A 16,211-nucleotide genomic window follows, 5' to 3' on the forward strand; every position below is an offset into this window, starting at 1 on the left:
CGCTCTTAAGTGGTCAGCAATTTTGGGGCCCAGTAGGATGCAAGAGAGGCATTAGCGGCAATTGTTATTGGACCAACAACTGCCTGTGCCTGAGCGGCCGTCAGTTAGCGTAGCGTGCAGCAGCCCAGGAGGCTATTCGCTCCTCCACGATGATGTTGTGTGGAAAGTTATTTCCTGAACACCTCCCCCTCTCGTACTGAATCATCATCAAAAATCCCTCGTCCCTTTGGTGTGCTCACTATATCACAACGTTTTGTAAGTTAGACCAGGAATTCGCTAAGGACCTAACTGGACTAGAATATCTTAGTTGTTGTTGCATGACCTTCCCCCGCTGCTCATGCGCCAGATGTAGGCAGGACAGTGGGGGTGATGGCGGACGGGGGAACTCGTGTTGTGCTGCCGGATAACGCTCGTGCTACGATGAGGCTGCTAGATCTTGTATTATCTTGTTTACCCGAGGATCCTCGAGGGAATATTAATATTCTGAATCCGTTCATTTTGGCGAGATCCTCGAGCGCCGTGAGAGGCGCCATGATACACTGGTGTGGATTGGGAAGCGTCGTGAAAGAAGATTTGCGGAGGTTAATGCTTGTCTGCCTGCCTGTTATAACCATCAGTGTTACAAACATATCTCAGCAGGTTTTCGTTGCTTGGCCTCGGAGCTTCCGCGATTTCTTGTAGCTGAAGAAGGTGATGAGTGTGTAGAACAAGTGTGGGAAGAACCAGCTGGGATGAACAGGTTAATCATGAGACAGATGTGTATAGCATACACATCAGGAAACACCTGGTCATAGATTCACCAGAACACAGATAAGTGTGGCAAGTGTACTTTGACATAGCCGGGTGTGAACTGTACCAGAGAATATCTGGTGAGGGTAGGTGTAACGATATCTGGGTGGAACAGTTGTACCAGGGAAGTGGGTAATTCGACCAGTCACACTGGGAGAGATGACCTCAGCAAGTGTAGTTGGGAACATTTGGTAGAACAACATGAAGATAAACGGACAGTTGGGAAAGATACATCTAAGAACAAGGAAAAAGGAACTTTAGATAGGAGAACAGAGTGAGGCGAAGCAAGGCAGAGGGGGGAAGTAAGAGAAGAACCCACATATGATCCATAGTTCAAATATTGACTGGAAATCTTGAACCGGCTTGTTCACGGTTCAGATATTGGCTCGATCCCTCACGGCATGAAATCCGATATCCAATTCTGAGTCTGAGAGAGAACACCAAGTGTACACAGCCTGTGCAGGGGTTCTCCTCCCTCCCTGCCCTGAACACGGAATGAGCGGCTTTGGAACTGCTTCATATTGGTGCTGAAGCGGCTTCATATTAATGGCCTTCATAGCTTTAAGAGGATGTTCTCATGTCTTTCTGCAGTTTCTAGAATACCCGTCTCAGGATTATGGCTGTAATGATACGGTGGGGGTAGCCCTAGACCGATGTTACAGGCGATTAGACTGTATTTATGAACTGGCTGGGTCCTCCAGTGAGATAAGGAGCCACTTGTTCGAGTACTCAATAATGATAAACGTTTTGTGGTATTTACGGTATGGCTTCCCGGGGTGGAGAAGAGAGAGAGAGAGAGAGAGAGAGAGAGAGAGAGAGAGAGAGAGAGAGAGAGAGAGAGAGAGAGAGAGAGAGAGAGAGAGTACCGGCCTACCTACCTACAAGAGCCTACAACGAGACATTGCTTGCAGCAGAGCCAGCACGTATCTTGCTAGATTCACAAGACTCTTGTGTTACGCAACCACACCGTCAGAAGGTGTCGACCCTGGTTTGATCCCTCGCTTCTCTAAGCCATTCGTCGACTTTGCTTTAAAATTTTTCAGTGTTAGCTCCACATCAGTTCTCGTTGTTCTGTGCGTTTTTTTTTTTTTTTTTTTTTTTTTACAATCTCTGATATAGTCGCTCAGTGAATTAGCCTCTTTCTTCCAGTAATTAGTCTGTTTCTTCCAGTGTGCGTGGCTTGTAGTTTTTATGCAATTTCTTCGAGGCATTTTACCTGTGGCCATTCATATCTATCTGTGGTCATGTATTATCGGCAAATAGGAATTTTTGTCAGTGTGTGACGATAGATCATGCTCTCCATTTCCTTACTATTACTTGCACTGTCCTGAATTCCTCCCAACTTATAGATTTCATATTGTTTGGCCCGTGACCCCATAACACAACAATGTTCAGTTTTACTGCTCATATATACAGTGAAGATGTTCCTCCTCCTCTTTCTGCCTTCTGTTGTGAGGATTCTTGTCACACCGCTCGTTATGTGGGTCGAAGACGCAATCTTGTCGATACATTGTTTGTATTTCAGGATCTGCTGTATGATGACCCCAGACCTTCCACACTCAGATTACTGTCACTCCCTCCTCCTGCTGGGGCCTTGTAGAGTGTCACCATTACCTGGTCGTGGGTCTGATTCCATCACTTTAGTAACGCTTCTTCCATCTGCAAGACATTCAGGTTTTCTCTCTGTTGCCTCAATGTCTGTGACTTACTTCACTGTCTGGGACTTATTTTAATATATATCATTGCCATAAATGATATTCAGACACAATGAACATCCGAAAGAACATGTTTGTCATAATTTTGTTTGTTGCTTCGTGAACTTTTGTTTCTTAGAAACTCTTTAGTTGCTCTATTCGTAATTTTGCAGTTTATCTTTTTTAAGTGCCTTAGCGAAATAGAAAAAGACTTTGATTTTGAGCAGCAGAAGAATATTTTCAGAAGCTGTACATGGACTCATCGGCCAAAGATTTAAGTTCCTTCTAAAACAAGCGCAAGTGACGCTAATAATGAATATTCAGATGATGACAGAAAAAACGATGGTGACCAGGAAAGACGACAACAGTGACTGTGGAGGATCAACATATGATAGCAGTAGAGTATTATCATGATAACGAATATATCGATATCGACTGAATCAGGAAGGCAGCAGCAGCAGGACGAGGAGGAGGAGGCCAGAGAGAGGAGGACGCATGATGGAGCCCCAGCCTGTCTCTCTGGAGAGGTTGTCTCAGTCAGAAAGTTGGCTCGTTCCCTCAAGTCCCGGTTTACGACACGGCCTCAGCACATACCACCCGGTGGAACACCTCTTAAACCCGTCGCAGTCCGCGTATGATGAGAGAGAGAGAGAGAGAGAGAGAGAGAGAGAGAGAGAGAGAGAGAGAGAGAGAGAGAGAGAGAGAGAGAGTGGGGGGGATTACCATTTTTTGTCAGACTTCCTGTAACACAGCAGCAGTGGTAAACAAGATACGGACCCCAACAGATCATAGCGACTGGTTGACCTGAGTTATTATAAGTCATATCCTCAGAAATTCATCTTCGTAAGTGGCATCGTTCCTTACCACCATCACAACCCATGATTACAACCACAACCCATGCTGTTCCTGACCTCCACCATCACAACCCATGCTGTTCCTGACCTCCACCATCACAACCCATGCTGTTCCTGACCTCCACCATCACAACCTCTGCTGTTCCTGACATCTCCCATCACCAACACAACACGTTTCGTTCTGTCTGCATTTCTACTGAACGTGAACCACATTTTCCTTGACTCAGTGAACGGCCGGCTTCCCGTTCTCTCTCAAACACGGTTGGCTCCGCCGGCACTGTAGCGAGTCATGTCTCGCCCGGCACAAGGCTGGATGTAAAAGTTTGGCAATGACTATAATCTTAATTGTATAGCCAAGTGAAGTGGCCCAGGCATGGCAGGGAGAGGATGGACCAGGGAGAGGGTGGCGAGGATGTACGAGAGAGGGATAGTGGGAGAGGACGAGTGAGAAGGGTGGATACTGCGAAGAGAGAGAGAGAGAGAGAGAGAGAGAGAGAGAGAGAGAGAGAGAGAGAGAGAGAGAGAGAGAGAGAGAGAGAGAGAGAGTTATAAACTTGAGTGTATCGGGCTCCGCAGTTACAGAGGGCCTCCAGTGGCAGGCAGTGTGTACTGGATATTGCTATGTCAACAGTGGAGACAGGGGCACAAGGGGAGGGAGCCTACGGGAACACTGTACAGAGGAAAGTACAGAGAGGAAGTACGAATGGCTTATACAAGCACATAGTACAGAGAGTTTGGAAGGTACAGATGGATTGTAGAAGGTGCACAGAGACAGAACAAGGTGTAAGGACGATACGTTGGTGCATAGAGGGAGCGGATGGGGATAGTGTGGAAGGTAATGGTTGATGGTGTTTGTGTCAGTTGACCTACAGGGAAGCGGGACAGGTGTATGGTGTGTGAACACAGACAGCTTTAGAAGTTTTCTCCGCCTTCGGTCTGGCAGGGTGGGAGGCACGTCTGGCTCACAAATGTTTTAGACACGTTTCTGCGAGATTTAATTTAATTTTCTTAAGGCGAGAAAGCGCTCAAAATTCTGCTGGTGGCGTGTAGGAGTGTGTTGTAGGAGTGTGTTGAAGAAACAAGGTTTACATGTGTGTATCTTTGCTCAACATATGAACCTGAGACGCACATATGTTGGTCATATAGAAATGCATTTCCACCATGGGGTCTCCTCGGTGATCTTGTATGACTTAATTACTTATACAAGTACTTTACTGTACCACTTACATATAAGACTGTAGAAAAGTCTATATCCTTCTAGTGACATCGTTCATCGCGTAATCTTACTTTTGGGAGGCGATGCACGCTGTCTGAGATGAACGACCTACTTATCTAAGATGATATATAGCAGAGGCAGCCACTTATACTTAACTGAGATAATGAAAGACTTCAGAGTTTCTTTTGATACGTGAAGTAGAGAGGAAGGTGCTACCCCTCACGACGACGGGTCATGGCCCTCAAAGATTATGCTCATTAGGTCAAGTGAGGTCAGATTAAGGAGGCTGTGTGGAGGCAGCAGGTGTTGGCAGCCCATGATGGAGGGGTCTGTTGGTGGCGAGGCTTGCTGAAGTTTATGGGACATTACCAGGTTATCTATGTGCCGTCCACGGTTATTTATGGTTCTAGATTCTGGAAATATATACTTTGTTTTGCGGGAATTATTGTTGTCGTGAACTTTAGCACTTTGTATATTTTTTCGAGACATCTAATATGCCTGTAATCTTTTTCAGTTTATACTTTTTTGAGAAGATTATTATGGCTTTGGATCAAAGGACACTATCCTGGTTTTTGAAATGATTAATACATTTGGATTTTACAATCCAATGATGTTTTTGAAATTGTTAATCGAAATGATGATGATATTTACTTGCTTCTAAGTGCCAGAGAACACATTTAAAATGTTGCATCACTTTTATAACCTATTATACAACCTTGTTGCACATTACATTGCTTCTCTTACTTGAGAAGTTGTTATACCACACACTAACATATTAATTGCCTGCTGGAAGTTCTGGTATTACTTAATACCGAAGTATAAGTAAGCTACTGTGACGTAGGATTTTGATTATAATTCATTGATATAAGAATTTTACTGATATTTGTTCTTTGAATGCTATAAATTCTCATTTCTCGAATGGCGCAACATCTGACTTTTTGAGAGAAATTTGAGGCAGGATGAGGCCAACCCACTCAACTTCGTTAGGCTTTAATGTCTATGAATAATGCATATGTTTTTCCGTCTTGTTTGCGTCACCGTCACTGCCCCTCCGCATGACTAACATGTTTCATGAAATTGTCGGCGCAGATTTTCATATATATATATATATATATATATATATATATATATATATATATATATATATATATATATATATATATATATATATATAACACATCTTCCTCACAAATGGTACTCGAGGATAGTTTATTATTATGACAATATAAGGTTTATTGGTAGCTGGATGCTTCTTCATCTTCTTCAATTATTATTATTATTATTATTATTACTACTACCATTATCATTATCGTTACACTTATGTTTACTATTATCATCTTTCTTGTTATACAGGAAGAATCCTCCCGTGTGTACACCTAAGCGACTGGGGACCTAATTGCCTTCGACGTCACCCTAATTGCCTGACTACCATCCGCTCTTTCACCCGCGACATCCTGACCTTCCGCGGCAGCTGGTAATGAAAGGGGGAGATGAACGACCTGCCTGCTGGAGGCCGACGGATCACTGGTGATCCAAGTGGTAGGTCACTCGTTGTTTGTATATTGGTGGATCACTGGGGGAAGCAATTGGTGGATCACTGGGCGAACCAATTGATGGATCACTTGGGGAAGCAAGAAGTGGATCATGAGAACAAGGTGGTGGATCACTAGGGAAACTACATGGTGGATCACAGAGGGAACTGGGCAAGTGGTGGATCACTGGGAGATGGAAGCCATGGATCCTAAAATATCAAGGATTATAATGTAACCATTGCTGGTTACCAGGGAAACCACAAAATCCAAAATTCCACGAGAAAGTTTGATGTCCCAGAGTAAACACAGATAACAAGACAGTCTTCAGATGGCAAAGAATTTATAAAACTATATGATAGAAGTTTGATATCCACGACCTCGTTCCTTGGTCGACTTGTTTGTGATGATGGATATAGTGATATGTCTTCGTCTACATCTAAGTTATACATGGCTAGTGAGTCACTATACTGGAAGGATAGTGATGGAAATTGATAAACTTGGCAACTAAGAAGGTAAGTTTAGTTATAATCTACATCTTGTTTCTTGAGTTTATCACAATTTCTGTTTTGTTTGTATTGTTTGTTAAAGATTCAGATGCTATATAAACAGACGTAGTTCTTATTGAATCAAGGTGATATAGATGATGATCGCCAGCAAACTGTACAGTATCAGATATGTTAAGAGGTTTTCGGTAGAACAAGAACAGAAGAGTGTTCATGATGTCAAGCTGGTGGTGTGTGTCGTGATGTGTGTCCTCTGCTCCACTACCTCCCTCCTGACAGCCTCCTTACATCACTGTGGCCATCAGCGTTCACGCATCTTCTTGTTTCTTATCTATTATCATCTTCCATGTAACTTTGTTTCTTATCTATCGTTCTCTCTCTCTCTCTCTCTCTCTCTCTCTCTCTCTCTCTCTCTCTCTCTCTCTCTCATAACAAAGTTCTGTTATGTTCGTCCCTTGGGAATACTGTTGACGACGCTGTCTGTCGAATATTCAGTCTTTAATTCGTCAGCCCCGTCAGGAGTGGAAGAACCCATGTTTGTTTATGGTCTTCCTAGATGACGTGTGCTAAGTTCCATCTCTGTGGGTGGGTGTAGCCTCACCCCTGAGTCTCGAGGGGTTGGTTGTGGCCCCTCACCTGAGTCTCTGAGTGGGTCTCTCTCCAGTTATACATCACATTTCATAACGAAAGACATTGTTGTTTTCATCTATCAATTTTCATCATCTCGCAGTCTATACTGTTTACTGGAAAACTCTGCTTTCATCTCTGTAGCAGATTTCATAACACTTTTTTCTTCCAGATTTTGAACTGTTTTCATTCACATTTTTCATAAACTTCATTCATCATTTTTCATTAATTTTACTAATTTCCGAGTTTCCGTTTTACCCCTATGTCCAGAATTCCGAATTTTTATACTTTAAATGATCGTCTTTCGTCGAATGACAACATTGGTCTTAAAACGAGTCTGCCTGACCTGCGTGTTTACCACTGAGCCTCACGTCTGCCTGCAGCTCCTGCAGGATATTTGACGTCCCGCATTGTGGACCATCAGTCTCTCAGTGAGTGTAACTTCACGGTTCACTGACTGCTTTTACACTTAGGCCAGACCCTGGAATATTAATGTGCGGACTGGAAGAAACTTTGACATTTCAGATGTATATAAACTTTGACCTAAACTGATAAGCTGAGTGCAGTCTTATAAAAATGCAGGCGACCTTACTGTTCATCGTTTCCATATTAGCTGGAATAAGAAATAACGGTCCACAGTTTACAGCCAAGACATGAAAGTTTTCGTAACTGAATTACACCCGCGGCCGAAGATATTGGCTGAAGATATTGCCAGGAACGAATGTCATGATAAGTCTACATATTGGTAGAAAATGATAGAGAAAGTCACAGACAGGAAGCGTATAGACGACATACAGTTATGACTACCTGAAGATCCGTATCTACAAAAGTGAACTAAATTTAGTTTCGGTGGACCTCTATCAGGAAGAGAAGTACATTTTTTTCATTTTTATAATTTTCGAACGCCACCCCCTCGCTCCGCCCGCACCTGCCATCACCACTACCCCTCCTACCTCTGCTTTCCCCCCTGACGAAAATACATTTACTTCCATGAATATATTTTTTCATCTATGACATATGACATATGTCTGAGGTCCATTCAGAACGAGGCAACAATTCTGAAGGTATACAGCCCAGCCGGCAGGACGTGCTCCACTAGCGGTGGAATTTCCAATCGAGTGATGTGTCTTGTGAGGGCGGGGGTGTCCCTGAGGAGCCGTGAAGTCCCTCACACGCCTGGATCCTCACGGGCTGCAAGTAATGCAGGATGGCACTCCACCATCCCTGAGCTGTTGAACTCCATCCGGGTCCTGAGACACATCACATCCCAAGATGTGAATAATGCTCTGATATCTTTACATTCACCTGAAGGAGGAGACATGATTGCTTGAAGTGCCTCAGGCAGTCCTGTGTGGCGCATGAAGGACTATGAACATCGCCTCAGGTGTATCCTGCAGCAGTCCGTAGGATTGTGACCCTCGCCTGACACACAACATCCACAACTTCGATTCGACCCAGATCGTCTTGACGTTGACCACCGAGTCCTGACTCCTGACTATAACCAAAACATAAACATTCACATCGAGAATCACACACACACACACACACACACACACACACACACACACACACACACAAGTATGTATACACACGAGGAGACAAACATACACCCACCACACACAAGTGTCTGTAATGCAGTGGTTAATATTGCGACCCAGTAATCTAACAGGCCTGGGGTCGAGTCCTGGACAGCGCAGCCGACTCACAGTCAACCTAGCTGTTCATCCTTCCAAATATCCTCACCTCTGGGGCCAGAGTAAGCTGCGGTGTGTATACGCGTGTGAATATACATAAGATTAAGTTAAAGTACAAGGCGAAGAGACGGGCAACACGAGTGTAAAATTCTCTTCCTGTAACACACAAATAGTACACACACACACACACACACACACACACACACACACACACACACACACACACACCTCCATGGAACAACCATTTACACAAATCAAAGATTAAATGAAATATTTTTGTTCTTCCGTCGCGAGGAATTGATAACGGGAAATATTGACTTAATTTGCAAGATTTCGTAAATAACCAACTTGGGATATTATGTTCAGTGGTTTCGTTCGCTTTCTGAAATTTACAGTACAGTTGTTGTTTCTTCCTGAACCAAATACGCCATTTAACATCGAAAACTTATGATATACGAGGGAAATAGTTTCACAACTCACCTAACAGCACCGTACTTTTCTAAACTCACTACACATTTACTGTATTTTCCAAGTGGTGTCTGATATACTTAGAAATTCAAGAACATTCTTATGAGCCGTGGCAGCTTGAGTCTGGCCTCGATGCCTCGTACGTTAAAGAGAATGATTAAGTCGGAGCAACTTTTTGACGGCTCTGAACAACCGGCCGGGTTCACAGGGAAAATATTTAGCCTCACCAAATATCGCAGAGAAATTTTCATAGCCTACCTCGTCCAGTGAACAGGTCAGGCATCTCAGCAAAGACTCGAGGAAAATGGTTTACAGTCTTGCAGGATTTGGAGTGTTTGTTGTCATGCTGGACTCAGGAGGATGTTTTGAGTTCTCACAGACTCAAAGAAAATAGATGTTTACAGTCTCCAGAAAGTGTTTGTAGGTTCGTAAGGCTGAGGTGAATGTTTATAGTTGTGCCAGTCGGTAAATTCTTGCGTGGATGAGGATACTGACCTCAGGAGTGTTCAGTCTTCCTTTCTCAGACACTGAACCTGTTAAGATTTCTGACGGTCTTCTCGGATTCCATTACTGGACTCTGTAAAAGGTTTACAGTCTTGCCGGACTCCGTAAATAGACGGACTGAATATTTTCACAGTCCATTCTGTAACAACTGGACTGTACGTCTTTGAACTGCCTTGTATTACTGTGTAAGTGGATACAGTAAGTGAATACAGTCTTGTCGGACTCTGTAAACGTACACAGCAATGCTGGACTCTGTAACTGGACTTTGTAAATGTATACAGTCTTACTGGACTGCAAAAAAACCGTTCAGGGGGAGGGGTCTGGTCTCTTAAGACCTAGCGTGTCGTGGCCAGAGTCTGGGAGATATATCCCAGCTGCCACCAAGACTTCGGGAAAAATATTTACAGTCATGTTTTTAAGCGAGGAGAGACCTGGTCTCCTACTGAGAGAGAGAGAGAGAGAGAGAGAGAGAGAGAGAGAGAGAGAGAGAGAGAGAGAGAGAGAGAGAGAGAGAGAGAGAGAGAGTTTAAACAGTTATTTTTCTTAAGCAAATATATTTTCCGAAGTGTTCATCATGACATTACATCATCATCAATCATCGTAAAGCGAAGCAGAAATGGTTGTAGGATTTTGATTCCTGAAATTCATGATGTCTTTCAGATTCAAAATATAGATGGAAGTGATCAAATATGTAATATAGGAAAATATTTGCTTTAAGAAGTGAATATGAATGAGTTACTTCGGAACTTGTTTAGATGCAATTGGTGATGATGTTAATTTCAGTGTCATTTGGTTCCGTTCCTTCACGATCCACAGCTTCACTCGCCGATAAACTGATAAACAAACAATGAAACACCATAAAAAAGTTAAATGAACTACTGGATACATAGAACTACAGTGTGACAGTACCACAATCTTCTCTGTCAACACCACTGCTTGTCACGTGACCCTCACGAGAACTGCTCATCACAGTCACTGCAGCCTGGTCACCTGCTGCCCTAATTACCATCATCTCTGGAATTAGGTTAATTAGTAGTACATCATTACATCTTAAGTTACTCACAGCCGTATCTTGATGTACGTTTGAAATGATCGACATAGTTATCAAAGTAATTTTATGTATCATTCTGTATTCTGATTTGCAGAGTGATTGTCAATAATCCGTCAAGTATTTTGTCTTTTTCTAACACAACGACCACAGCTGCATCTCTCGTGAGTCTGCATCATCCTGGCTGGAGGTGTATCAAGACCCGGGCCTCTGTATCACACAAAACGCTCAGACTTTTACAGAACTGAATCAGAGTGTGAGCGATACGGCCACCCAAGACAATTTACTTCTTCAGGTTGGCGAGCGACTCTGTGAAAGATAATGATATCTCAGACAAGATCAATAAGAAGGAGAAAGAAACGACAAAAGCTGAACTAATTAGAAGTTCGTCGGTAAGGGAGGGTAATTAAGATATTTTAGATTAAGCTTGGTTAAGCTGGGTTTAGCTCAAGATTTCTCTGTGTTCCCCGGGAGTGGTGTAGCCGCTGACAGTGCCCATCCTGAGGAGCTGTGGGGAGGCCCTGGCTGGGTAGGCCAGGCCTGGGGCTCCACCATGTTCTCCATATAACAGTCTTCTAACCGGAAAATCAACAGGTTCTTTCGCCTGATGTTGACGTGTGTTGCTCAGGAATTACAGAGACCAGAGACTCTCTGCCGGAGACTGAGATAGAGATTAGACAAGGTTAAGACTCTGTGTTAGGTTAGGTTAGGTAATACGAGAGACTGGACAAAACATTGGTGAAAGAGATAACATCATGTAGAGACTGAGAAATGAGACACGTGTGGGAGACTGCAGACGTCATAAGGAGAGTGAGCGAGACATGAGAGAGACTGCTACTGTAGTGAGAAAGTGAGGAGAGTCTCCTGATTGCACTATGGACAAGGACGTTCCTCCATTTTGCTTGGTTACACAAAACCGATAAACCGCCACCTCACTTAGGTCACTCAGTCTGACCTGCTCCTGAACTTACTTTATTTGATCTTTTCCTAAACTTGGTCACCTGAACCTGACCTATACCTGGTATACTGTAGTTCAGATTGCTACGTTACGAGATGTGACACTTTTGTCAGTAACCATATAACATTTTCTATAAATGATTTAGTGTCCGAATTTAAGGCTGTAACACCTACGTGTATCCCAGCATCATGGCACATTAGGCTTGTAGAACGAGTAGCTATTGGTAGAACCAATGGCAAAGAGCAAAACTACCATTCCACTAAACTAATTAGGGTCGGGTCAATAAGGACTGGTAATTAAGGTAATCGGGTTTAGGTGGAAAGTCAGGCGAGGGCTAGGCTTAGTAGTTCCCACTGTTTCCGTCAGGTGGCGGCTGATGTTGTTCGTCCTGGGGGAAACATTAAGCCGTCTGGCAGAAGGAAGGGTGGGAGGTGCATCAGCCTCGATGCTACTTGTTTATCTATCGACTTTCTAAATACAGGATGAACTTTATCTTTAATCCTCATCCGCCCGTTGTGCGCTGTGAGCTGTGAAGATATTAGGAAAAGTACTTGAGACAAGACAAGTTCTTGAGACTCCCTGCTATAACAGCAGTCACAACAGTAAGTCAACGATGATATAAGTTTGTGAGACGTTCGTGACTGGCTGCTGCCAGGGTTGTAAGAACGTGTAAGATATGAGACCAGTCCGTGAGCCGTTGCTGCCAGTACGAGAAGCGAACGTAAGATGTGACACAAGTTGTAAAGACTTACTGGTAACTTTGCCAGGAAACTTGACAACAGGTCAGACGAGTTTGTGAGAGACGCAACATCCATAAGCCGGAGGATGGATGCATCAGTGTTGCTCGGGAGAGGAGAGGCTCCACCTTGGTGCTCTGGTGAAGTAAGAACCATTGGATTCTTGTAGGATTTTGAAGACATTCAACTAACGTGGAAGATCCAGGTATTTCCTTAGATAACGATCGTCCTTTCAACAACGTTGCTTCGACATAAACATCATTAACAATGATGAGGTTGTGTATGAAGGTGGTTACAACAGCGAATTGTATTTTCTCTCATCTTTTGATCATTATCTTGCTAATATTTCCTCATTATGATATATACGTGATATTTTTTCAAATTTTTATTTCTTTTTATTCATTGTGAAAGAGCTCTTGAATACATTTAAAACAAAAGATGAAAAAGACTCCATTCCAGCCGGAAATGTGTCTGAATTACACTAAAAAGACGAGAGTAACCTAACACATGGGAGGAAAATGGACAGTGGGGCAAGGTGGCCCATGGGGGTGGATGACCCATGGTGAGGGTGGCCCATGTGGAGGATGTGCCTGAGACAGACTTCGCTGGTCGACATTATACCCAGACTGTCGTCTGAATAAAACCTCAGAAATAATTTTGAGGGAAACACATCATCTGCTGGCAAATGTTGAAACTGCAGTCATGTACAATGATAAGGAGGTTTTCAAGAAACTCTCCATAAGGTATATCATACCCAAATATAAGAAAATACTTTCAAATTCGGTCATTCTTTTTAGAGTAAGACAGAGAGTTAATAAAGAAAGTCTAGAGGAGAACAACAAATCCCACCAGGGATTTAGGAGGAGCAGAGGGGGACCATCACAACTTATAAGTTCCGAACCCATGATGACGATGTTAACCATAAACAAGATATTCATATCAGATACAAATATAGAACAACTACAGGACATGACAAGGAATTAAACAACTACAAGACATAAGAAATTAAACGAGACGACAAGAAAACTGCAAAGCAGTACGTTTCTAGAGTAATGGATGAACGAAATAAGCAAAGAAATGATACTGTGAAAGCAACCGGCGTGTGAGAGTTGTAATACTATATGATAAAGAGTTCAAGAGATGTGGCCCTCACGAGTGTAGAACCCTCTCCCCGTACATTACATATGTGTAATTGCACACATTAATACACACACACTAACACACACACACACACACACACACACACACACACACACACACACACGTACATGCATTACACATGCAAAGATCCAAATACAGAAATACACTTCAGTTTTCTGTTGGTCCACCAGATTTATATTACGCGTCTCAGGGGAGCGGCCATGTTTGTCCCGTGCCGCGATGAATCATCGCTGTGAGATATAAGCTTGTGTAAGTCTGATTTCCTCAGAGACAAAGAAAAGAAAGCGATTTTTCATTTCCAATTTCTGTATGATTTTTGGGAGCTAGTGTCTTTAGCCAGCAGGCGAGGCTTAGCGAGGAATATTTCAAAGATGATGTATCGGGACAGTCTCGTATTTCACGGGTACGATCTCATATTGCAGGGATATAGTTTGGTATTGCTTGGATGTGTTCTCGTTTTGCATGGATGTAGGTTCATATTGCACTGGTGTTGTGTCATATTGTATGAGTGTAGTCTCATATTGTATGAGTGTAGTCTCATATTGTATGAGTGTAGTCTCATATTGTATGAGTGTAGTCTCATATTGTATGAGTGTAGTCTCATATTGTATGAGTATAATATCATATTTATAAGTATAGTCTCATATTGAACGAATATAGTCTCTTGCTGTGTGGGTTTAGTGTGGTGTTACACAGTGTTCATAAATCATGATGATATACCACAGACATATAACATCAACTTTAACATTTCATTTGTTCGAAAGTATAAATAATTTTTACCATGCAGTGTAGAAAGGGGAGACTAAGTCATTTGCATTTTATTGCATTATTGTCTAATATTGTTGTAAAATATTCCCGGCGATATAGTTCCATGGAAGAAGCCATTGGAACGTGCTAGTGGAACGCAATAAAAATTTAATGAGAAAAAAAAACTGTTTTTTTTTCCGTAAAACAACTGGGGAGAGATGATTGGACGTACACAATACTAAATTTAGTCTAAAATGCTGAATGAAGTTGCATAAAAGCCTGAAAAGAATTGGAGATATCATACAGGCAGTAACGAGAGAGGGAAGAGGAGGAATATATCAGACAAACGATCAGTTGTTAGTAAACACGGGAACAACTAGACAAATGTGTTTGTTAGCAAACATGGAAAAAGCTAAACAAACTTGTACAAACGAGGAGGCAATGGAACTAGTCACGTGTGCAGCATCAAAACAACAATAGAAGTAGACAAATGTGTGGCAGCAACGAGGCAACAGAATCGAGGATGTCAGGCATCAACAACGTCACAAAAGTAAACAAATTATAGACAAGAGAAAAGAGATGTCTACATGAAAGATAAGAGACGACAGCCAAGAGGGAGGAAGAGAATATGTGTGTGTGAGTGTGACGCGGATGAACGCTTGCCCTGGTTGCCTGGATATATGTGAGTCAATGGTGCATCAGAACCAATGGCCCCTCTCGCTGTCTCACAAACAGACTTGGTAAAATGTTGAAGTTTTCCGTCTCTTGAGAACCCTCTGCCTGAGGGGGCGCACAGTGGAATCCCGAGAGAAATTATGCATCATAGACCAAATATCTGTATCTGGACTTTATCTGTGAGTAAATATACGTCAAATGATGACTCAAGATGTTGCTGGCCGAGGAAGAGGCTGATGTAGTCAGTAGCTTAGGACACTCGGCAGGTTTGGGGGGAAGACCGTTCATCAGTGGGAGGGATTACCATCGTCTGGCTGGACTATCAGACAGACCGGGACTACTCATCCAGTCACACTGAATAAATACACCCTCTTCTTACTCCTGCTACCTTCCCGTCCAGGTATCCAAGCTACTCTGCTGTAAGCAAGAGGATGAAACTGATGCGTGTTGCTTCTTCACTGAGGCGTCCACAGACGGCCGACGCTCTACGGGTCAGTTCGTTTTGTACACACAGCTCGACTTATCTTCCGGATTCTGTGTTACGTAAGCGCTCGACAACAAATGTATCCGAGGTCGAGTCCACAGCTTTAAGAACGTTTTCGGACGGTGTCAGAAGGCTGATGACAGGCTAATAACAATTGGATTTATTGAGGCACGCGAGGTGGGCTGAGGGCCAAGCTCCTGACCTGCTCTTTCTCACCTTCTATGGCTTACCCCCAGCCTATCGTGGCCTCTCACCTCCACCATGGCCTCCACACGTCTAACACATATTCATCACGCCAGCCATAGCCTCTTCGACCTAGCACGCCCTCTCTCTCCAACGTCCACGATAGCCCTCGACCCAGCCACTAGAGAGCCTCAACCCCCCCCCCCCCCCCCCCCACACACACACACACACACACACACCTAAAGTAACGCCATGTTTCAGGTCATTTGGCACATCCTTGGAGGCCGAGTAGGTGATTCCAATGTCTTACCTGACCCGCCAGTGGCCTTGCGCGGTT

General features: G+C 43.3%; 2 protein-coding genes across 2 annotated transcripts in view; one reads left to right on the top strand and one right to left on the bottom strand.

The window, feature by feature from the left end:
* LOC139763414 (double-stranded RNA-specific editase 1-like) overlaps positions 1-16,211 on the bottom strand; it is an 84,685-nt gene that overhangs the window by 52,883 nt on the left and 15,591 nt on the right. The gene's annotated exons all lie outside the window — the stretch shown is intronic.
* Positions 1-16,211, top strand: part of LOC139763415 (uncharacterized) — a 118,524-nt gene that overhangs the window by 25,299 nt on the left and 77,014 nt on the right. Inside the window, exon 2 of the mRNA XM_071689438.1 lies at positions 5,907-6,092. Coding sequence (XP_071545539.1) covers positions 6,044-6,092 — 49 coding nt within the window. The 5' untranslated portion in view covers positions 5,907-6,043. The remainder of the gene's footprint in view (positions 1-5,906; positions 6,093-16,211) is intronic.

The sequence above is a fragment of the Panulirus ornatus genome, chromosome 47 (genome assembly GCF_036320965.1).
Source record: "Panulirus ornatus isolate Po-2019 chromosome 47, ASM3632096v1, whole genome shotgun sequence".
NCBI classification, from domain to species: domain Eukaryota; kingdom Metazoa; phylum Arthropoda; class Malacostraca; order Decapoda; family Palinuridae; genus Panulirus; species Panulirus ornatus.